The sequence below is a fragment of the Oncorhynchus mykiss genome, chromosome 17 (genome assembly GCF_057628025.1).
Source record: "Oncorhynchus mykiss isolate SJ-2025 chromosome 17, ASM5762802v1, whole genome shotgun sequence".
In the NCBI taxonomy this organism is placed as follows: Eukaryota; Metazoa; Chordata; class Actinopteri; order Salmoniformes; family Salmonidae; genus Oncorhynchus; species Oncorhynchus mykiss.
The window spans coordinates 7,421,463-7,443,017 of NC_143038.1; the positions used below are offsets into that span (position 1 = coordinate 7,421,463).

Genomic DNA, 21,555 nt, shown 5'->3' on the forward strand with positions numbered 1-21,555 from the left:
ACTAACAGGAGCGATACCACAAATTAGCTTCAGTATTTACACACATGCAGTCCTCAAGTACACCACCAGAGGGTTCAGAGTATAACTAGAAATATTGCCTATGCTTCCCTCCCACTATATTTTGCAGTGGAAAGCGAGATGAAACCGGTTGGCCCCGACTGGTACAGGGTAGAGAGGAGGTGCTTGGGGCGACGTGGGGGGGAAATTGCTGATCTCTCACTACGCAGGTTTCACTTTTCCCGACACCGAACAACATTGTCATTGACAGTAAAAATATTTAAAAAAGGTGGATGGCAGCAACTGCATAGCTGTCTACGTTTTAAATCTAGTGAATTATATTTTCCTAGCTAGTAGATGAATACACGTCGGTTGCTGTGAGCAGTCAAACGTTTTAGTACAAAGCCAGCCAACTACTTTTGCAAAGTCAGTACAGCTAACGTTGGCTAGCTTGCGTAATTTTGGTGAGACAGTTTGCTAGCTACCTAACGAGTAAAATTAGTATTTTCGCGAAACACAATTCTAGTATTACTCAAAGGTCCGCGCTTACTAAGTTTCTAGTTTTTGGTTCAGCTGACAGTTCGCTAGTTGGTGTAGTGACCGATTTACCGGCAAAATGTCTTTGAAATTAATAATCGATCCCTAGCGAACTTCAAAGCCAGGTAAGGTATGTTTGCGTGCCGTGTCCATCTCATTTGACCACTTTTTCGATAGCTAGAGGTAGCTAACTAGTGTGCTCAGTTTGAACTAATATATTCAGTTTGACCTGATGTCATTTTATAGTTCAGTAGCTGTAGCGAGTCTGGAAAACATTGCATCATTATGTTGACGTGCGTATGTAATTGGTATAGCTATTCACCCCCTCACTGTAGTTGGGGCTGTAAACAAACAGCGACAAGACGGCAGGAGAAGGGAAGGAGGCGCTCGAATCGCTCCTTCAGGATTCATCCACTGCATCATCAAAAATGGAGTTGGCACTGGTAAGTTAGTAACGTTAGCTACAAATGTATACATGAACACTGTAGTTCACAGGCGTCTGGCATCTTCGTCTTTGTTACTATACAAGCGAACTAACCTGACAGTGATAGTCAGTCTCAGAAGATTCAGTTTAATTAAAACTGCAGAAAACGCTCCACCATTTCCTGGTTGCTAAAAATCTAATAGTTCGCCTAATTTAAGTTTATATGACAAAAGTGTTGGGTATCGGTTTTTTAACCATATAAACCGCTGTGAAATATATTTTCCATTACCAAAAATATATCTTCAGATGTTTGTAGTTGGTGTACAAAAGTAAGACGCAAAAAACGAAATTAAGAACAGGAAGCATAGAAATATGCACATAGAGCAGGTCTAATTAGTCTTTCAATGAGAATGACAGATCTATAACTCAATTTCTGTGAATTTGGTCTTCACCCAAAAGTTACATATTGCAGCTTTAAAATGTATGTCAAATAAAAACCAATGACTGCAGAGTTAAACCATACAACTCTCTGCACAAGGACTACTTCTACCAAATTCCACAAATGTTACTAAAACACATTTTCTTGAAGATTGCAGGTGCAATGTTTGGTAACAGAATGATGGCACAAACAGTTAGCTAAATTCGTTTTCTGCAAAGATTTGGTTTGAATACCTGCGGTCAAAAGCAGGATTTGACTATATTCTCCAGAAGTAAGGAGTTGAAATCTTCCGAAGTGCATGGAGGTGAGGCCCAACACCGTTTAATGTTCTATAGGCAGCCCTTTATTGGTCATAGTTGTTTGTTGCCATGGCATTCTTTAGAAAAATAGGACTTTTTTTGTAATGATGAGAATAATGTGCTGTGGGCCTGAGCCTGTGACGTCGGGATAAAGGAGGCTGCCATAGACGGAGAAAGTAGTATTTTCTGTGCAAACATTGTACTATTCTACTACACTAATTTTACATTGGTTATGTCATCCTGGCCTGGGGAAGACCGTATAGTGCACACAGGCTGAAAGTCACACATTCATTTGCATAACCAGTCTCCCACCACCATCCAATTCTCAGTGACCCATATTTAGTGTCACACACACAGAGACAGACTCTCTCTCTCTCACACACACAGTTTAAATCACAGACACTCTCTCACACACACAGTCTAAATCACACACAGAGACACAGCCACTGCATGACTCACATTTCATAGAGACAAAATTTGTCAGAAAGCGATTTAGAGGGGAGGGGAGAGAGCAGCGCAGTTCTGTTGTGTGTGTGTGTGTGCGAATCAACGAGCAATTGAGAGAGAAACCAATTTAGAAGCCTGTGGGTGGGGGCGAGAAGAGGGGTAGCAGCAGCAAACCATTGTGTGTTAGATCGAGAAGCAAACCATTGTGTTTTAGATCGAGAGAGAGGGAAGTGAGAGATGGAGATGTCTTATTTTGTAATATGCTGTTCGTAGCAGCAGCACACAGAGAGAGAGAGGTGAAAGAGGGAGACATGCAACAGAAACAGGATTCTCAAGGAGGCAAACCCTCAAGCATCCTGGGAAAGGTAGGGAGGATAGCCAGTGTCGTGTGTGTGTTACTGTCAAGTGCCAATGTGGATGCGTTTTCGTGCTATGCTGTTGTGCAGTTGCGTCTACATGCTTTTAAAAGTAATTGTTAATCACCATGATTACAGTATTTGAGACCCGGCATCATCCGCCTGTCAGCATCTATATGTCTTTGTTTGTATGTATGTTTGTGTGTCCATGTGTTTCAGATTGAGTGTTTAAAATTCACATGTACAGGGTTGCAGGTGTAGTTGGATGGTACAGTGAACATCTGCTGCAGGACTACGTGAAATAAAACAATAAATTGTTATAAAAAACAATAGAAATAGCGCTATAAACATAACTGAAGCAGTGATGAATAAATACATGTCCATTGAGGCAGAATAAAGACTGTTGAGGGGGTGTGGGGACCAAGTGAAATAAAACAATAGAAATAATAAGAAGAATATACATATTTACATCTGCAACAGTGATGAATGTCATTGGGTGGGGAGGAAATGTCCATGGTGGAGTAGCCGGGGGGAGGGGGTAGTAGGATGCTGACGTGGTAGCTATTCAGCAGCCTGATGGTCTGGGTGTAGAAACTATTGGCCAGTCTTCCAGTTTTAGCCATGATGCTCCTGTACTGCCTGCATCTGAGTGATGGAAGCTGCGAGAACAGGCCGTGGCTACGGTGGCTGAGGTCAATGATGATCTTCTTGGCCTCCCTGCAACACCTGGTGTTGTAGATGTCCTGGAGGGCAGACAGTGTGCACCCAGTGGTGCGTTTGGCTGCACGTATCACCCTCTGAAGTGCCTTACGGTCAGAGGCAGTGGAGTTGCCGTACCAGGCTGTGATGCAGCCCGACAGTATGCTCTCGATGGTGCTCCTGTAGAACACTGAGGGCCCTCTTAGAGAGGCCCAATTTCTTCAGCCTCCTGAAGTTGTTCTGCCGCCTTCACCATGGTGTCCGTGTGATTTGACCATTTTAGCTTTTCTAAGACATCTACACAGAGGAATTTGAAGTTCTTGACCATCTCCACGCGGTCCTGTTGATGAGGATGGGGGCTGTCCGACCTGGTTCCTACGGAAGTCCACAATCAGCTCCTTTGTTTTGCTGACGTTGAGGGAGCGGTTGTTTACCAGGCACCATGCCGTCAGAGTGCCTACCTCCTCCCTGTAGGCCATCTCGTCGTTGTTGGTAACGAGGCCTACTACTGTTGCGTTGTCAGCAAACTTGAGGATGGAGTTGGAACTGTGTGAGGCCATACAGAGAATACAGGAGGGGCCTGAGGACGCACCCTTGTGGGTCCCCAGTGTTGAGAATCAGTGTCGAGCACGTAATGTTGCCTACTTTCACCACCTGGGGGCGGCCCGTCAGGAAGTCCAGGACCCAGTTGCATAGGCAGGAGTTCAGACCCAGGGTCGTGAGCTTTGTAATGAGTTTATAGGGCACTATGATATTGAAGGCTGAGCTGTAGTCGATGAACATCATCCTCACATATACATTCCTTTTGTCCAGATGAGTAAGGGGAGTGTGCAGTGAAATGGTTTATGTATGTATGTACGTGCGCCTGTGTGTTGGTATTTATCAGTGTGTGTCCCATTTATCCCTGCGTCTCGAGCTATATTTAGTGTTTGTCTGTGTACATCTCCCCCTTCCATGTATGTCCATCAGACCTGTGAATAATGAGAATGCTCAGTCTCCATGTGATTCGCCATGACAGCTCCTCTGTTAGTGTGTTGACTGTCTGCACGCATCTCCATCACCACTGGTTGTGTTGTTATATCTGCGTGTACTTGTGCATACATCATGAACATGTTTCTGTACTGTGCGTAGCCTTTTAGGGCGTCGTTTGTGTTTTCACAAACGGATTGTGCGGTGTAAGCTGTATTGCCTTCCTACATGCCCGTGTACGTAGCATCAGTCACACATAAAACGACATGTGGACGTGTGCTTATCCCTCGTCCTCTTTTTTTCTCACCCTCTTCTCTCCTCCCATCTCGCTCTCGCTCCATGCCCCCCGCAGGCGCATCCAGCTCTCAAGGCCTTCATGTGTGGCTCCCTCAGTGGTACCTGCTCCACGCTGCTCTTCCAGCCTCTGGACCTGGTCAAGACGCGCCTGCAGACCCTGCAGAACACCATGAAGCCTGGGTATGTAGTGGAGCTCGGCAATACGGACAACAATCCACATCGCCATAAATGGACACATTTGTTGCGATTCAATTAGGCTAAATTATTTTTGGGGGGAGGTGCACAGTTACTCTCCGTTTGCACCCTATTTACACTGTGTCAAAGAAATGGCCATAATATATTATCCTAAGTTATTTGGTTACCAGGTGATCCAGCATTTAAAAGATGATGTAACACTGCGACAGGAAGAGACCTGTATTTTAAACCGTCTACAAAGCACCTGCAGCGCAGCTTCAGCTTCGATGTTGTGCAGTGTCAATGACATGTAGGGCTTCGCCGTCCTACTGGATCACATTTCAGTTGTTGCCAAATACTGCGCTGCACCCGTTTCAGCTCCGATGCTATTTTGCCATGACATTGTATTTCTTGTCCAGATTGTGAACCATCTTCTTTTGCGATGTGGTACGTTATGTCATCTGTAATTTCATTCCATGGGTTAGTGTGTGTTGCATAGTAAGTTGTGTATGCAAACGATTCCTTGTTGCGTTGTTGTCCCTGGGCACTGCTCTTGTCATGACTAAGGCTGTTATAGTGACCATATTACCGCCACACCGCTAGTTATGAGTCATGGCCACAGTCAAATTCCACATGACCGTTGAGTCTCGGTAACGAGGCTCCAAAACTGCGCTCTGATGCCGCTGATTGCCTACCAAACTTGCTAACTTCTGCTAATGTCCGGTACTCAGCCCTTCATTCTCCCTTTAAATCACTGTGTTCTTCTGAAATAGACTACATTTTCTTCCTCATAATGTTTCTTTAGACCTGCCTAAAATATCCAATGGATTTATCGGAATGCTGTAAGCCAGTCGTTCTGCCCCTGAACAAGGCAGTTAACCCACTGTTCCTAGGCCGTCATTGTAAATAAGAATTTGTACTTAACGGACTTGCCTAGTTAAATAAAGGTTAAATAAAATAATATTAAATGGATTTATTTGACTTAAAATGTATATGTTCCAAAGGTCTGCATCAGTGGCTTGTAGGCTATGTGTGGTAGTCAGAAAGGCTAAACACGTTTATGTTAGTTAACAGTCAATTACCGTTAGTCAGGCAGTTATTTGCATCACAGTCACCCGCTGACAACTTTTCATGACAGCCCTAGTCATGACACTTGTTGACCTCTGTCTAATTCTTCTTCGCCATGCGTTCGTCATGCTGTATTACCTGCCTGTGTTTCAAAGGGTGGAAACAGTTGTTGGTGTTACCTCGAGTGGTTGTTATAGTTGTGCGACAGTTCAAGCACATCGCCTCACTCTGCTCAATGTCACTGGGTTGAAAACCAGAATAGGCCCAAACAACCGACACAGCGTCCTTATTTGGTAGCAATTGTTCTTGGATTTCTGGGACGGCAGTTTGTTTGTCTCTGTTCATTTGACCCCGCTAATGAACAAGGCCACTCGCAACATCACTTGGGAGAACTGCCAACAGCAGGTGTTGGAAGCTTGGGATAGAACACGGCTCTGATTGGCTCAAATGAAACGGCCTAGATGAAAGTGTTGTGTTCCGGCAGCGTGATGCTTTCATATATGCATTCGCAAAATTTCTTCAGTATGATATGGAATGTCAGTGTCGGTCATTTTTGGTTTCTCGTCCCAGCTCTAGTCTTTAGGACACACATACACAGAAAGAGCCGGAGACACACAGGCACACACACTCGCGCATGTATACTTGCATAAACACCGATACAAACACGCTGAGAGATACACATACTGCAGGGTAGAACCCCTCTTCAGTAGCTTTCAGACCGTTTGAATCCCCTCATTTGACCCATATATGCTAATTAGACACACTTCCATGCTAACAACTCCTCACTAGAATTGACCCCCGAAGACGTGTTGGGAACATATCTACAGGTGTCTTTTTAGACTTTCGCTTATTTTCAAGTATCCAGTCTCTAAGCTTAATGGGTGTGTGTGTGTGTGTGTGTGTAACCATTTATTTATCTCCTGTCTCAGAGCTCCTAAGGTGGGGATGATGACGGTGCTTATCCAGGTCATTCGAACAGAGAGCTTCCTGGGCCTGTGGAAGGGAGTGTCACCGGTGAGAGTCTAATCGAAGCAGTCTGGCTTCCCTGTTCATCTTGTGGTTTACTTTCCCTGTTTTAACACAGTCTGTGATCAAAGTCTGACTTACTGTATCACTTTGGTTAGTGAATCATTTTCTAAGAACCAGACCTTCTTAGTAGATCACGTCACTCTCCAAAAACGACTGAACTTTTTTTTTTTTTTTTACAACTGTTTTATTTTGTGTGAACAATAGCAGAGATGCATAAAGATGGCGACCCCGTGTACAGTTGATGTCAGAAGTTTACATACACTTAGGTTGTAGTCATTAGAACTCGTTTTTCAACCACTCCACAAATGTCTTGTTAACAAACTATAGTTTTGGCAAGTTGGTTAGGACAGATGTAATATTTTCAACAATTGTTTACAGACAGATTATTTCACTTATAATTCACTGTATCACAATTCCGGTGGGTCAGAGGTTTACATACACTAAGTTGACTGTGCCATTAAGCAGCTTGGAAAATTCCAGAAAATTATGTAATGGCTTTAGAAGCTTCTGATAGGCTAATTTACGTAATTTGAATCAAATGGAGGTGTATATGTGCATGTATTTCAAGGCCTACCTTCAAACTCTGTGCCTCTTTGCTTAACATCATGGGAAAATCAAAAGATATCAGCCAAGACCTCAGAAAACAAATTGTAGACCTCCACAAATCTGGTTCGTCCTTGGGAGCAATTTCCAAATGCCTGAAGGTACCCTGTTCATCTGTACAAACAATAGTACGCAAGTATAAACACCATGGGACCACGCAGCCGTCATACCGCTCAGGAAGGAGACGCGTTCTGTCTCCTAGAGATGAGCATACTTTGGTGCGAAAAGTGCTAATCAATCCCAGAACAACAGCAAAGGACCTTGTGAAGATGCTGGAGGAAACAGGTACAAAAGTATCTATATCCACAGTAAAACGAGTCCTATATCGACATAACCTGAAAGGCCGCTCAGCAAGGAAGAAGCCACTGCTCCAAAACCACCATAAAAAAGCCAGACTACGGTTTGCAACTGCACATAGGGACAAAGATCGTACTTTTTGGAGAAATGTCCTCTGGTCTGATGAAACAAAAATAGAACTGTTTGGCCATGACCATTGTTATGTTTGGAGGAAAAAAGGGGGAGGCTTACAAGCCGAAGAACACCATCAAAACCGTGAAGCACGGGGGTGGCAGAATCATATTGTGGGGGTGCTTTGCTGCAGGAGGGACTGGTGCACTTCACAAAATAGATGGCATCATGAGGGAGGAAAATGAAGTGGATATATTGAAGCAACATCTCAAGTTAAAGCTTGGTCGCAAATGGGTCTTCCCATTTTATTGTGGGAAGCTTGTGGAAGGCTACCCGAAACCTTTGACCCAGGTTAAACAATTAAGGCAATGCTACCAAATACTAATTGAGTGTATGTAAACTTCTGACCCACTGGGAATGTGATGAAAGAAATAAAAGCTTAAATAAATAATTCTCTCTCCTATTATTCTAACATTTCACATTCTTAAAATAAAGTGGTGATCCTAACTGACCTAAGACGGAATTATTACTGCGATTAAATGTCAGGAATTGTGAGTTTTGGCTAAAGTGTATGTAAACTTCCGACTTCAACTGTACTTATCACAAATGCCTCGTTTGCGCATTTCCCCGAATTGTACATGGCTCTCCTTGACTCTTTTATTGTGTTCTCATTAGCACAATATACATGATAACAATTCTCGCTCCAAGACAGCAGCAATTTGAAACCCCCAAAAAGTTGATTGTGCTGATTTATTGTTGTTGAACCATGTCGCGCTCCGTCGTTTAAAAACTCAGTGGATGTCATGTCTGAGTTCCACCGTCTTTAGCCACTTCACCATAGTTTCTACCTTAAAGAAGAATTCAGCTACAATCTAAATCTTGAACTTTCTATCTCGCCCTCCTCTCTCTCTCTCCCTCTCTCACCTCTCTCTCTGTCCTCGCACTCTCTCTCTCTGTCCTCGCACTCTCTCTCTGTCCTCGCACTCTCTCTCTCTCCCCTCTATCTCTGTCCTCATACTCTATCTCTCTCCAGTCTTTTGTGCGCTGTATCCCAGGCGTAGGGATCTACTTCTCTACCTTCTACTCACTGAAGCAGCACTACTTCCAGGAGGGCCGGGCCCCTAACGCTGGGGAGGCTGTGCTGCTGGGGGCCGGGGCCAGGGCCGTGGCTGGGGTCTGCATGCTGCCTGTCACCGTCATCAAGACACGCTTCGAGGTGAGAGCTTCTTCTCGGTGTTGTGAATGGGGATGGACTAAAATAAAAGATGGAGAGGGAAAGGAGCTGGGATTAAGGCATGGTTGAGTGGGCGAGAGGTTGTTACAACTATATCAGGATGGAAAAATACTTTGAGGCAATGGTGTAGGATGGAGAGAAGGAGGTGGAGGGAGAGGAGCAAGGATGAGGTGAGGGTTGCTACAGCCATGTATGTTTAGGATTGATTAGGAGGAAGATAAGCATGAATGGATAGAAGAAGGGTTGGAAGGATGTATGAATTAAGATGAGGAATGGTTCAGAATCAGAATGTGTGTGAGGAAAGGGAGAATGAAGTCAGGAAGTAAACAAAGGAGGAAGGGGAGGAGTTGGTGGTTCAGTAATAACATAGAACAAGCACTAGCAGATAGGCTGGGATATTTCTGGTGTCTGGGCTGGAGCTGGAAGGTAGAATTAGAGAGAAGATGATGGTAGAATTAGCAGCCTGCCACCGCAGAGAGAGAAGGAGAAGATGAAGGGAAAAGAGAGGCGAGAGAGCGTGGAGAGAGAGAAGGTTATCTGATGAGAGCTGATTGCCTTGGGAATTAAACGCTTCTATCTGCATTTGAATAAATTCTGTTCTGTTGGTTTTATAAGGACTGAGCATCTAGCTGTGCGTAGAGGATCTGTCACGACTACAAATGTTTAATGTAACTATGTCACCTGCTAGTTTTTTCATCTGTATGACTACGTGTCATCTGTTTATTAATGGGGCTCCGTTGGTTTCCAGAGGTGGTGGATATCTATCTGGTTTAGTGTTTAAATGTTGCTAGTAGTTGTGTGTAATGTTGTGTATTGAGTTAGTTTTCAATCAGTGGAGGCTGCTGAGGGGAGGACGGCTCATAATAATGGCCGGAATGGAGTGAATGGGAAGGTATCAAACAGATGAAAACCATGTGTTTGATACCATTCCATTGTCTCCATTCCGGTCATTACTATGAGCCGTCCTTTGCTGTATTCAGAGTTGGGGTCAATTCCATTTCAATTCAGTCAATTGAAATGGAACCGACCCCAACCCTCTTGGTAATCTGTAGGTATTCCAGAGTGGACGGTATAACTACGTGATCTACTGTGGTTGTAGTGTATAATGTGTTGTATTACTGTGTGCGTTGCGCAGAGCGGACGGTACAACTACGTGAGCGTCCTGGGAGCTCTGAAGAGCGTGTGTGAGACGGAGGGACCCAGGGCTCTGTTCTCCGGGCTGACGGCCACACTGCTCCGAGACGCCCCCTTCTCTGGCATCTATGTCATGTTCTACAGCCAGGCCAAGAGGTCCCTGCCACCGGGTAAGAGAAACACACTCTCTATGTGAGAGGAGGGGAAGAGGGCGAGTGAGAGACTACAAAATGTCACACCGACACACTGAATAGTCAAGTGTGTTACTTCAGCAGGATTTCTTTACATTGGCGTCTGTTAGTGTAAACAGCTATTAAACGCCATGTGGGGTATTGCTTGCATGTGAATTCCAAGTAATCCAGAATAATGACATGTTTATTTTACCTTTTTTAAATAGGCAAGTCAGTTAATAAGAAATTCTTATTTATAATGACGGCCTAACAACAGTGGGTTAACTGCCTTGTTCAGGAGCAGAACGACAGATTTTTACCTTGTCAGCTCGGGGATTCGATGTTGCAACCTTTCAGTTACTAGTCCAACACTCTAACCACTAGGTTACCTGACGCTGTATTTTCTGTTAGTGCCCGTGTAGGTCTGACCATTCTCTGTGCGGTCTCTTCTCTCAGAGGTGAGCTCGTCACCCTATGCCCCATTGGGGAACTTTGGCTGTGGGGTGATGGCCGGAGTCCTAGCCTCTGTGGTCACCCAGCCAGCTGACGTGGTCAAGACTCACATCCAGGTCAGCCCCGCCCACTGGACCACCAAGGACGCCATTCGCTACATCTATACGGTGAGGCCTGAATCTTAATGAAAATATACACTACATGATTCATTTCCTATGTGTAAGGTACCATTCTTGGTCTTCCAATTGTTCCTATTCTGAGGGTATTTTAATACATGAGATATCACTATGGAGCACTTCTTATTGAACGTAAATGTTCCTCCAAAAGCGACTGAACATCTCTTCTTGCACACACTATTGTTTTTACCAACTGAACAGTGAACTCTTCTCTCTCCTTCAGGAGCATGGTCTGAGGGGTTTCTTCCGTGGGGCTGTGCCACGCTCTCTGAGGAGGACTCTGATGGCAGCCATGGCCTGGACCGTCTACGAACAGCTGATGGCCCGCATGGGACTCAAGTCCTGAGGAGAGGAGACAGGGAGGAACTGATAAAGGAGGAATATGGGGACTTGTTTTTATACAAAGCAGCAGTATGAAGTAGAAGAAAGAGAGGAGGATGAGAAGGAGTGAAGGAGGAGGGAGAGAGGAGGTGTAGGGACTGTTTATCACTGCAACTAGCTTGGGAAAGAAAGAGGTGGGTGTCTGTGGCATGGAAGAGTGTGTGTTTTACATGTTGATGTTTATGAGAGTTATTGTGAATGTTTGATGTATGTCCTTACATTGTCAACCCTGACCTTAAATGACATCCCCTTTTTCTGAGAACTGAACTGATCCCTCTCTGACTGGGGAGACCATAGAGAACTATCTATTTCTATGGGGTAGACCATAGGGATGTATTTAATATATTTATATGGGGGAGACCCTCTCCGACTGGGGAGACCATAGAGAATGATCTATTTCTATGGGGGAGAACCTCAGACTGGGGAGACTATAGAGAATGATCTATTTATATTAGGGAGACCCTCTCAGACTGGGGAGACCATAGAGAATGATCTATTTCTATGGGGGAGAACCTCAGACTGGGGAGACTATAGAGAATGATCTAATTATATTTCTATGGGGGAGACCCTCTCAGACTTGGGAGACCATAGATAATGATATATTTCTATGGGGGAAAACCTCAGACTGGGGAGACCATAGATAATTATCTATTTATATTGGGGAGACCCTCTCAGACTGGGGAGACCATAGAGAATTATATAATTATATTTCTATGGGGGAGAACCTCAGACTGGGGAGACCATAGATAATTATCTATTTATATTGGGGAGACCCTCTCAGACTGGGGAGACCATAGAGAATGATATAATTATATTTCTATGGGGGAGACTCTCAGACTGGGGAGACCATAGAGAATGATCTAATTATATTTCTATTGGGCAGACCCTCAGACTATGACCACTGTGGTTTAGCTCTGGATACCACTCCAGTGACAGAGACTGTCGCCGACTGTCACCCACTACCACTGTCTATGACTATGAATGACTGGGACTAACATCTAGGTGTCTCTAACACTCCCAAGACGAAACAGCAGCTTTGATTGAATTAGCTCAGCAAGAGGTTATCTGCTGGCTAAAAGTGTAGTGGACTGGACAAAGCTACCCAGTGCCATAACCACGCAACATATTTACAAATGACTGGCAGAATACATTATAACAGCACAGTGATTATTGTGACCTGTCGACTGACTGAAGGAAATACGATATTTATTGACTGACAAAAATATTTCTTACTAGCTTGGACAATCAAGACAATATTGCTGTGCATTGTCGAAAAAGACAAGGCTGATATTTTCTATACCGCAACTGCACAATTAGCTACTAGCAACTTGGCATTGGCATACTTAGCCATATTAAAATAGTGTACAGCAGGTGTTCTCTATACCCAATTCAACTGGGATCTCATTTCTAGTGCATTCCATTCTGGTTGCAGTGTTGTAGACCGGATGTGCTTAATCTAACCAGTAATGATAGTCAATCCCAGAGTCATAGATGGATAATTGGCTCTAGTCAATGCCATTGGAACCCAGACAATGCAACTCTGGCCCCCATTGTGCTGTAGCATTGTGAGACAATAGTCAACATCACGATCATGAACATGCAGCTTCAGCATCACTGTATTACATGGGCCAGATTCAGTAATCGCAAAAAGAAAGCAAACCGGAGGGACTAGCTTATCTTGTCCTAAATGACATGTAAAATGTTTTTGTTTTTCAATGCAAAACATTTTGCTACGGTGTGCACTAATGTACACTACCCAGCTAAATATAGGAATCCATATCAGTGATGCACAGCCATGGTCCTGGATGGTCTCTTATTAGTTTTGTAAATGAATAGGCCTATGTATTCAGCATTTTGAGTAGTTCATTTTTGGAAGCCCATACACGTGTATATTTTTTAACCCACAGTGTCCAGTGTGCCATGTCATGGGTATTATTTTTTGAACATGTCAGTTTTAAAGAGATGTGTTATATTTAAAAGTATTGTTACAGATTCAAAATATACACTAAGTGAGCTCTACTCAGTATTAGGAGGGTGTTCTTAATGTTTGGAATACTCAGTCTATAGAGCCTGAAGCTTTGAGGACCAGAGATGGCTGAGAGAAACTGATTTAAATCCAGTACCATCACTACAATCACTGTTTGCCAACTGTTTTTGGGTTTTACAAACACAAATGAAAAGGACAAAACAGCTTCAATATACACTGTGGTCAGTTTATTAGGTACATCCATCTAGTACCGGGTCGAACCCCCTTTGCTTCCAGAACAACCTGAATTCTTTGGGGCGTGGAAACATTGCTCAATCAAGGGACCTAACGTGCGCCAGGAAAACTTTACCCACATCGTGACACCACCGCCACCAGCCTGGATGGGGCAATGGACTCCTGTTGTTTATGCCAAATCCTGACTCTGCCATCAGTATGAAGCAACAGGAACCTGGATTCGTCTGACCAGGCAATGTTTTTCCACTCCTCAGTTGTCCAGTGTTGGAGATCACGTGTCCACTGGAAGCGCTTGTTTATAACTTATAGGACCGGACCCCGGTGTGGTTGTCTGTTGCAATAGGCCATCCTAGACTAGGATAGATGAGTTGCACATCTCGAAATGCCGTTCCCCGCCATTATTTGCCTGTTGTTGTCCCTCCTGTTAGCTTGCACAATTCTTGCCATTCTCCTTCGACCTCTCATCAACAAGCTGTTTTCACCCACAGGACGGCCGCTTACTGGATGTTTTTTGTTTGTCGCACCATTCTCCGTAAACCCTAGACACTGTCGTGAGTGAAAAACCCAGGAGGCCGACCGTTTACGAGATACTGGAACCGGCGCGCCTGGCAGCAACGATCATACCACACTCAAAGTTGCGTAGGTTACTCATTTTTCTCATTCTAACGTTCAATCGACTGGTAACTAAATGCGTTGATGCCTGTCTGCCTGCTTTTTATAGCAAGCCACGGCCACGTGACTCACTGTCTGTAGGAGTGAAACCATTTTTGTGAACGGACCTAATAAACTGGCCGCTGAGTAGTTTGAGTCATTGAGAGGGGAAACACTGAGTTAACCCTAGCTCAATGCCAGTCAGTGACTGCACTTTAGAATTCAACGCATATTTATTCATTCATTCAAGCCCCTTAGCAGCGGCTGGTAAAAGGACTGGGGTGATTGACATTTCTTGAGAATTGGTAGCTCTTCAGCCCTTGTCTGTGTGTTTGTGTTGTCGTTACACCAAGTTGTTTTTTGCCATAACATTCTTACCTTGGCGATTATCATCGCTATCACTATTGTCCTTGATATTGTGACTTTACACTGTATATTGTCTGTTATTATTGTCAATATTTTGTCTGTGTGTGTGAGTTTGCTCAGACTGATGCTGTGCCTGTTTTGTTTTTAAGTGAATAAAATTCCCCCCATTTTTGTACAATTCCTGATGTTTATTTGATTCAATCTTTGCCTAGATTAACTTCAACATTGGTTCATCATGTTATCATCCTTTGTGAGTCTCTTTACCTTGAGCTGCTGTATTTTCAGGCTCAAACCTCAGTACCAGGGGTTACTACAACGCTGATCAAGGAGTTAACCAGATAACTTCTTCTTAAAGTTTTAATTTTTTATTAAAACAAGCATGAGATGGGCATGATCTAATTGATTAAACAAATGAACACACATCTAAGTTAAGCTTTTATAATGAACCAGAAGATCAATAGTTATTTCTGGTTGCTTATCAAAGTTAGCTGGCTAACTCATTGATCCTAATTTGTTGTATAGCCCGCTGGTCTCTCCAAAGCAACACCACATTGACATAACAGACAGTGACGGACTACAGCTCATGTCCTCAGAACACCGGGGCCCATGTGTCCTGAGGAAGAGACAGTCACTGCACAAGACAGCCCCACAGCTGACTTTCCCTGATGTGGAGAGGGGGGAAATAATCAGTGTGATCGACACATGCTGATATGCACAAGGACACAGTCACTAAGACTGAGGTCAGGATAACGTATTCTTAAATGACCTCTTTAGCAAGTATTCTCTAACAGCACAGATTCCTTGCATAGTAGGACAGATCTTCCTTGAAACACCAATCCACTGTATTTACTCTCACACTTACCATTGACCCTGTTAAAATAACCTGCATAACCATGAGAAATACATACACTCGTGAGTACTGTACCAATCCATAATGCAAACAGACTTGGCCGATATAAGCAGAGTAAGGTGGTTAACCAGTGACAGAGAGGGAAACTAAAAGACAGTGATGAGATATCAAACGAGTGAGGAGTTCACAGAGAAGTCTGGTCTTTCAATGGATTATCAGCCATTAGATATAGATAGATATGGTCTTGTATGACTCATTGCTTCCTACATTTACACTTATCCAGAGTGACTGGTAGTTAGTGCATTCATCTTAAGAATGCTAGGTGGGACAACCACATATCACAGGCAGAGTAAGTATACTTTTTCTTGAGGTGAGGAAGGGGATTATTTTATATTCTTTGAAAGGGTAGGGCTTCAGGTGTTTTTGGAAGATGGGCAGGGACTCAGCTGTCCTAGCTTCAGGGGGAAGCTGGTTCCATCATTAGGGTGCCAGGACAGAGAAGAGCTTAGACTGGGCTGAGCGGGAGCTGCCCTCCTATAAGGGTGGGAGGGCCAAGAGACCAGAGGTGGCAGAACGGAGTACTTGGATTGGGATGTAGGGTTTGAGCATAGCCTGAATGTAGGGAGGGGCAGTTCCTCTTGATGCTCCGTAGGCAAGCACCATGGTCTTGCTCCGCCGCAAAATCCACTGGCTTCCAGTTCGAAGCTCGCATCCACTGGAAGCCAGTGGATTTTGCGGCGGAGCGGGAGAACTTGGGAAGGTTGAAAACCAGGCGGGCTGCAGTGTTCCTCTTCTCTCTCCTGACTATGTATTTCATCCCAGACAGGAACCGGCTGTAACTGTTCACTTTCTTATGATGTGGCCTGAATTGATTTAATTTCAAAGCAGTGGATTTTATATTCCGTTTGAACAGTACCCGAATTAGATAATGTTTTAATTGAAATGGCATCAAATTATTCAAAGATATAAGTACCTCAAAATGGTAACCTATAATTTTACTGACATAAACAGACTATAAAGCCGTTCAATCAATCATTACTATATGGGGTGAAGGCATGATCTCTTGGCAATAACTTTACTGTATTTAATTATACATTTAACAGAATTTGAAGTAACAACTGCTTCCATCACAATTTATGCCCGTTCTCATAGCACTTTAGTCTCAAATGATTTGACTACCATCTATCGACCTTTTTATGAATTGGTTCTACTACAATCATGGAGACGGAAATGGAAGATGATTGGTGGAATTTACAGTATATAAATACGTCACTTCCGTTTCTCTTTCTCTTTTACCGTGAGGTACAGAACTCCATACGGCGTTGTCTCGTGGTGAGATAACAATTTTATATTTTCTTGAGGTAAAAGTTGCGGAGACCAATATTAAAGCCTTGTTACGAACAACTAGGAAATTGTGTCTAAATGTTTCCCATATCCGTATAAATCCAACAGCTGTAAATAGCGAATTACATGTTAGACAGCTAGGCCAAAAGCCATGTAGCTACTACTAACCTTAGCACTAGTAGCTAGTTAGCCATGCGTGCTCGTGAAATCCATTGAAGATGTTGGATACTAATAACTGAGGTAGCCAACATCCATAAATTCAATTAGACTAGTTTCACGCATGTAAGGCTCTTTTGCAACATTGTATTTATTGATATTAATTGGTCAGTAATATTGCACTGAATTGGGGTTAGTGGACTAAACCTGCTGCTTATACAACACTTTTTTTATTTAACCATTATTTAACAAGGCAAGCCGGTGAAGAACAAATTCTTATTTACATTAACGGCCTATCAGGGAACAGTGGGTTAACTGCCTTGTTCAGGTGCCGAACAACAGATTTGTACCTTGTTGGCTCAGGGATGAGATCCAGCAACCTTTCTGTTACTGGCCCAACCCTCTAACCACTGTTACCTGCCGCCCCTCTTCCCCACATGCTCATGTCGATCATCACTCAAGAGATCAGATGTCATTCATAAGGAACTGCAACAATATTTTTTATTTAATAATTGTACATTTTGTATTTAGAAACGGATGCTGTTGCAAGTGCCTGTATAAGTACACTAAATAATTATAAGCATTGCAGCATTGACAGTTGTTCAGCACACAATTAAAGCCTGACACGGTCTGATGTCTGTGTTCAGGTGTCGGAAGTGTGCCAGAATGATCCGGCCGGGTTTTCGCTAACATCAGTAGGGCTACTGCCCCATGACTGGAGTTTGATAGTGACCTGAGCCACAATGACCCCTCAGTTCCAACTGCAACCATTCTCTGCTTCCCTACCTTTATGTAACATCTCACCTGTCTCTTTTTTTTCCTGCAGCTTTTCCACATAACTCGTAACTTAGGAAAAGTGGTCACGATGTCCGGAGGTCTGGATGTGCTGCAGATGAAGGAGGAGGATGTGCTCAAGTTCCTGGCAGCCGGGACCCACCTGGGAGGTACCAACATGGACTTCCAGATGGAGCACTACACGTACAAGAGAAAGAGTGATGGTGAGTGGAGGAATACGAGATCCCTGGTTATTTGTCACTTTATGATCTGAAGACTTCCTGAACTCGCACATATTTTGACTGGAGGATGTGAATGCTTTTCTTCCAGCCCTGCATTATCATACGTAATTCAACTATTTGTGGTCTTGACGTGATACACTGAAACAGGTGCAGGAACAATAGTCTGCACACAAGTTTATAGGATCAGAGTTGTTGATACCTCTGAAATACACATTCCCCTTCTAAAAGCACTTGCGTTGTCCGGTCAGTGACTGGGTGAGTTGTCGTTGGAAGGGAATAGTAAAACCATCACTGTGGGTGAGATGGCAGTCTGAAACCGTAACTGACCCATCTCAATCAGTGATGGAACATATCTTCCTAATATTGAATGTTTTTCTCTAGCTCAGACATTTATCCAGTAGATAATGAGCTTAATGTGGGTGAAACACCAGTCCTCAGTCAGTTTTAATGGGTACAGTCTTTTTCTTCATGGATTGTCCTGAGAAAGGCTAGGATGTGTATAGACATTATGGCTGTATGCGTGTCGGGTATCAACATGTAAATAATGTAACTGGTTGTCCCCTCAGGTGTGTACATCATCAACCTGAAGAAGACATGGGAGAAGCTGCTGCTGGCTGCCCGTGCCATCGTGGCCATTGAGAACCCAGCTGATGTCTGCGTCATCTCCTCCAGGAACACTGGACAGGTGAGACCCCCACTGCTAGCTCACCTGACATTCGAGGGCCCAGAGTTTCTCCTGGGTTATGTTCAGGGGGTGCAAAATGGAAGTGAACGGTCTAAAGAGGAGAGGTACTATCTAAACTTGTCCAATAAGAAACTTGTTTTTATTTCCTGGTGTCCCCTAATGAACATTACTTTGGTCAGCTCAGTTGGCCTGATGTAATTGTGGGTGACTAGCTAAACGGCACACAATTAAAGCCTGGCACTGTGATGTCTGTGTTCAGGTGTCGGAAGTGTGCCAGAGTGATCCGGCCGGGTTTTCGCTAACATCAGTAGGGCTGCTGCCCAATGACTGGAGTTTGATAGTAACCTGAGCCACAACCAAAACATACTAAATTACTGCTAAGTTATATTCTTGGCTGGATCACCTGCTTGTTAGCCAATCCACTAACTCCACTCTCCGTTCTCCTCCAACCAGAGGGCTGTGCTGAAGTTTGCATCCGCCACCGGCGCCACCACCTTCCACGGTCGTTTTACCCCCGGAACCTTCACCAATCAGATCCAGGCTGCTTTCCGTGAGCCCCGCCTCCTGATCGTGACAGACCCCCGTGCCGACCACCAGCCCCTGACTGAGGCCTCCTACGTCAACATCCCCACTATCGCCATGTGCAACACCGACTCTCCCCTCAGATACGTGGACATCGCCATCCCCTGCAACAACAAGGTACAGACAGGCCATAGACTACAGATGTATATTCTAGTGGTCTCACATTTATATATATATATATATATATATGAATGACTTTAACAGCCTATCATATCAGTTTTGTCCCCAATGGTGTTTCCTCAAAGTGAAAGCGTAGATGGGGACTTCCGCAGATATCCTGGTAGACTGATGAAAATATGCAGCACACAATTAAAGCCTGACACAGTCGCATGTCTGTGTTCAGGTGTCGGAAGTGTGCCAGAGTGATCTGGCCGGGTTTTCGCTAACATCAGTAGGGCTGCTGCCCCATGACTGGAGTTTGATAGTGACCTGAGCCACAACCATGAACCCTACTCGGTCTCTTCCTACCTAGGGAGTTTCCTTTGTACTTCCTCGTCAGTATTTGAAGATGCCCTCCCATGTAGTCATGTTTTTACTTGGTATCAGTTAATCCACTAACCAATTCTACTAGTTTAGACTGATCAATTCTGTTGATGGCCTTCGTGTCTCTGTATGACTGACTGTTGCCAGTGCACATAATCGTCATTGACTTACTATACAACCCTATGTCTAACTGACTGTTGTCTGATGTGTTCCAGGGCCACCACTCTGTTGGTCTGATGTGGTGGATGCTGTCCAGGGAGGTGCTGCGGATGAGGGGCACCATTTCCAGGGAACACCCCTGGGAGGTCATGCCTGATCTCTACTTCTACAGAGATCCAGAGGAGGTAACTGATATACTGGGACACTATGGTTCACACACTGTTTATACCAGGGGTTTTCAAATCTGATTGTGGAGAGCTGTGTGTTTGGGGTTTTTGTTCTAGCCCTGCACTAATTGTTTGATACAACTTAACTAATCATGGGCCTCTGTCTGGACCACGATTAATTGCATCAGATGTGTTGGTGCTGGACTGGAACAAAAGCCTGCTCACCATGTAGCTATTCGGGAATGGAGTTTGGAGACCTCGAATGCACATTCTCCTTCTAAAAGCACTTGCTTTGTCCGGTCAGTGACTGGGTGAGTTGTCGTTGGAAGGGAATAGTAAAACCATCACTGTGGGTGAGATGGCAGTCTGAAACAGTAACTGACCTATCTCAATCAGTGATGGAACAACTTGAGAAGCAAAATATGCTTCTGATGTGGTGTTGGAGTGTTGTATGCTTGCGCTAAGAATCTATATACCTGTGGTGCCTGCTTACCTGAGCGCTCACGCAAATTGTGACTGTCACATCCCTAACTTCTAACCTCTTCGTCCCGATCCAGATTGAGAAGGAGGAGCAGGCCGCGGCCGAGAAGGCTGTTGGCAAGGAGGAGTTCCAGGGTGAGTGGACCGCCCCCACGGCCGACTTTGCCCAGCCCGAGGTGGCCGACTGGTCCGAGGGAGTGGCAGTGCCCTCTGTGCCCATCCAGCAGTTCCCTGCTGGCATTGAGGGTAAGAGCTTCACCGAGGGTAAGCAATGAATACACAGGAGTGGAGGCCACAAATGCAAAGGTGGATGGAGTAGCACATTTTGACAATCACAAAACAAAATGTCTACCGGAATACATTTGACTCAAACTTTGTTTAATTCTCCTTTTCAGCCGCTGCACCTTCCAAGGCCCCAGCTGCAGCTGAAGGCTTTGCTGGTAAGATCTACTGAAAGTAAATTAGTATTGCCCCTTTTTTGCCCATCTAGGACCTAAAATGTCCTATATGACTAACACAGGGGGGTAGAGTAGTTCTCTCATAAACCTGTAGTGAAGCCTCAAATCCTCACTGTGGATCCTGTCGGGAGAAACACAATTTCTCTTGACTGTGGAAATGTCTGTACAATAAATTTGGATTTTCTCACACACATGATTGTATTCCTACAGAGGATTGGAGTGCCCAGCCCGCCACAGAGGATTGGTCCGCTGCCCCCACCGCCCAGGCTACCGAGTGGGGTGGTGCCTCCGCTGATTGGTCCTAAGTGGTGTCAATCAAGAGTCAAAAGCTGTGCTTTAAACAGTGACTGTCAATAAACTTGGCTTATTGTTTTTAAACTTGTCTATTTTTCTTGGGGTGAGGGCGATTACAAATACATGGGTTTATTATATTGTGTTTTTCACATTGACATAGAATTTAACCTGTCATCTACTCATGTGGTGTCTTCAGTTTGGCCTTCAACACTCAACCACAGAGTCACAATGGATACACAGAAATCCATACAAATATTATAGTGACTGTTCAGTTTACAATTGATATTTAAAGATGGAATCCTTAGTTGCTGCATCCATTTTTGGACTTGAATAGTAAAGACACATTTTG

General features: G+C 44.2%; 2 protein-coding genes and 2 non-coding genes across 8 annotated transcripts; all 4 read left to right on the forward strand.

Moving 5' to 3' along the window:
• Nucleotides 1-113: 113 nt before the first annotated feature.
• LOC110493547 (mitochondrial glycine transporter B) lies at nt 114-14,712 on the forward strand. 4 transcript variants are annotated; one of them, XM_090204641.1, is made up of 9 exons: nt 222-659; nt 870-977; nt 2,417-2,508; nt 4,520-4,644; nt 6,636-6,720; nt 8,780-8,962; nt 10,116-10,284; nt 10,741-10,904; nt 11,137-14,712. In XM_090204641.1, the coding sequence occupies exons 3-9, from the start codon at nt 2,455-2,457 to the stop codon at nt 11,257-11,259; spliced, it is 903 nt and encodes a 300-aa protein (XP_090060767.1). In that variant the 5' UTR covers nt 222-659; nt 870-977; nt 2,417-2,454; the 3' UTR covers nt 11,260-14,712. The 4 variants fall into 4 exon arrangements, with proteins under 4 accessions (XP_021423568.2, XP_036805379.1, XP_090060767.1 ...); XM_021567893.3 differs by lacking the exon at nt 2,417-2,508 and having other exon boundaries at nt 114-659; XM_036949484.2 differs by lacking the exon at nt 2,417-2,508 and having other exon boundaries at nt 167-664.
• Nucleotides 14,713-17,734: 3,022 nt separating this feature from the next.
• Nucleotides 17,735-21,290, forward strand: LOC110493546 (small ribosomal subunit protein uS2). 2 transcript variants are annotated; one of them, XM_021567890.3, is made up of 7 exons: nt 17,735-17,880; nt 18,465-18,583; nt 19,037-19,282; nt 19,864-19,992; nt 20,532-20,718; nt 20,850-20,894; nt 21,123-21,290. In XM_021567890.3, the coding sequence occupies exons 1-7, from the start codon at nt 17,748-17,750 to the stop codon at nt 21,215-21,217; spliced, it is 954 nt and encodes a 317-aa protein (XP_021423565.1). In that variant the 5' UTR covers nt 17,735-17,747; the 3' UTR covers nt 21,218-21,290. The 2 variants fall into 2 exon arrangements, with proteins under 2 accessions (XP_021423565.1, XP_021423566.3); XM_021567891.3 differs by having other exon boundaries at nt 20,532-20,700.
• On the forward strand, nt 18,800-18,941 carry LOC118940661 (small nucleolar RNA SNORA62/SNORA6 family). The gene has a single exon (XR_005037247.1). It is a non-coding gene; the product is annotated as a small nucleolar RNA SNORA62/SNORA6 family (small nucleolar RNA).
• On the forward strand, nt 20,933-21,051 carry LOC118940680 (small nucleolar RNA SNORA26). The gene has a single exon (XR_005037266.1). It is a non-coding gene; the product is annotated as a small nucleolar RNA SNORA26 (small nucleolar RNA).
• Nucleotides 21,291-21,555: the final 265 nt, after the last annotated feature.

Bases quoted from the DNA above. Each gene is read 5' to 3' on its own strand.
- LOC110493546 (XM_021567890.3), top strand. From the start codon at position 17,748: ATGTCCGGAGGTCTGGATGTGCTGCAGATGAAGGAGGAGGATGTGCTC. The intron at 18,584-19,036 runs GTGAGACCCCCA...TCCTCCAACCAG, and splicing joins CCTCCAGGAACACTGGACAG to AGGGCTGTGCTGAAGTTTGC. The intron at 20,895-21,122 runs GTAAGATCTACT...GTATTCCTACAG, and splicing joins TGCAGCTGAAGGCTTTGCTG to AGGATTGGAGTGCCCAGCCC.
- LOC110493547 (XM_090204641.1), top strand. From the start codon at position 2,455: ATGCAACAGAAACAGGATTCTCAAGGAGGCAAACCCTCAAGCATCCTG. The intron at 10,285-10,740 runs GTAAGAGAAACA...CTCTTCTCTCAG, and splicing joins CAAGAGGTCCCTGCCACCGG to AGGTGAGCTCGTCACCCTAT. The intron at 10,905-11,136 runs GTGAGGCCTGAA...TCTCTCCTTCAG, and splicing joins CCATTCGCTACATCTATACG to GAGCATGGTCTGAGGGGTTT.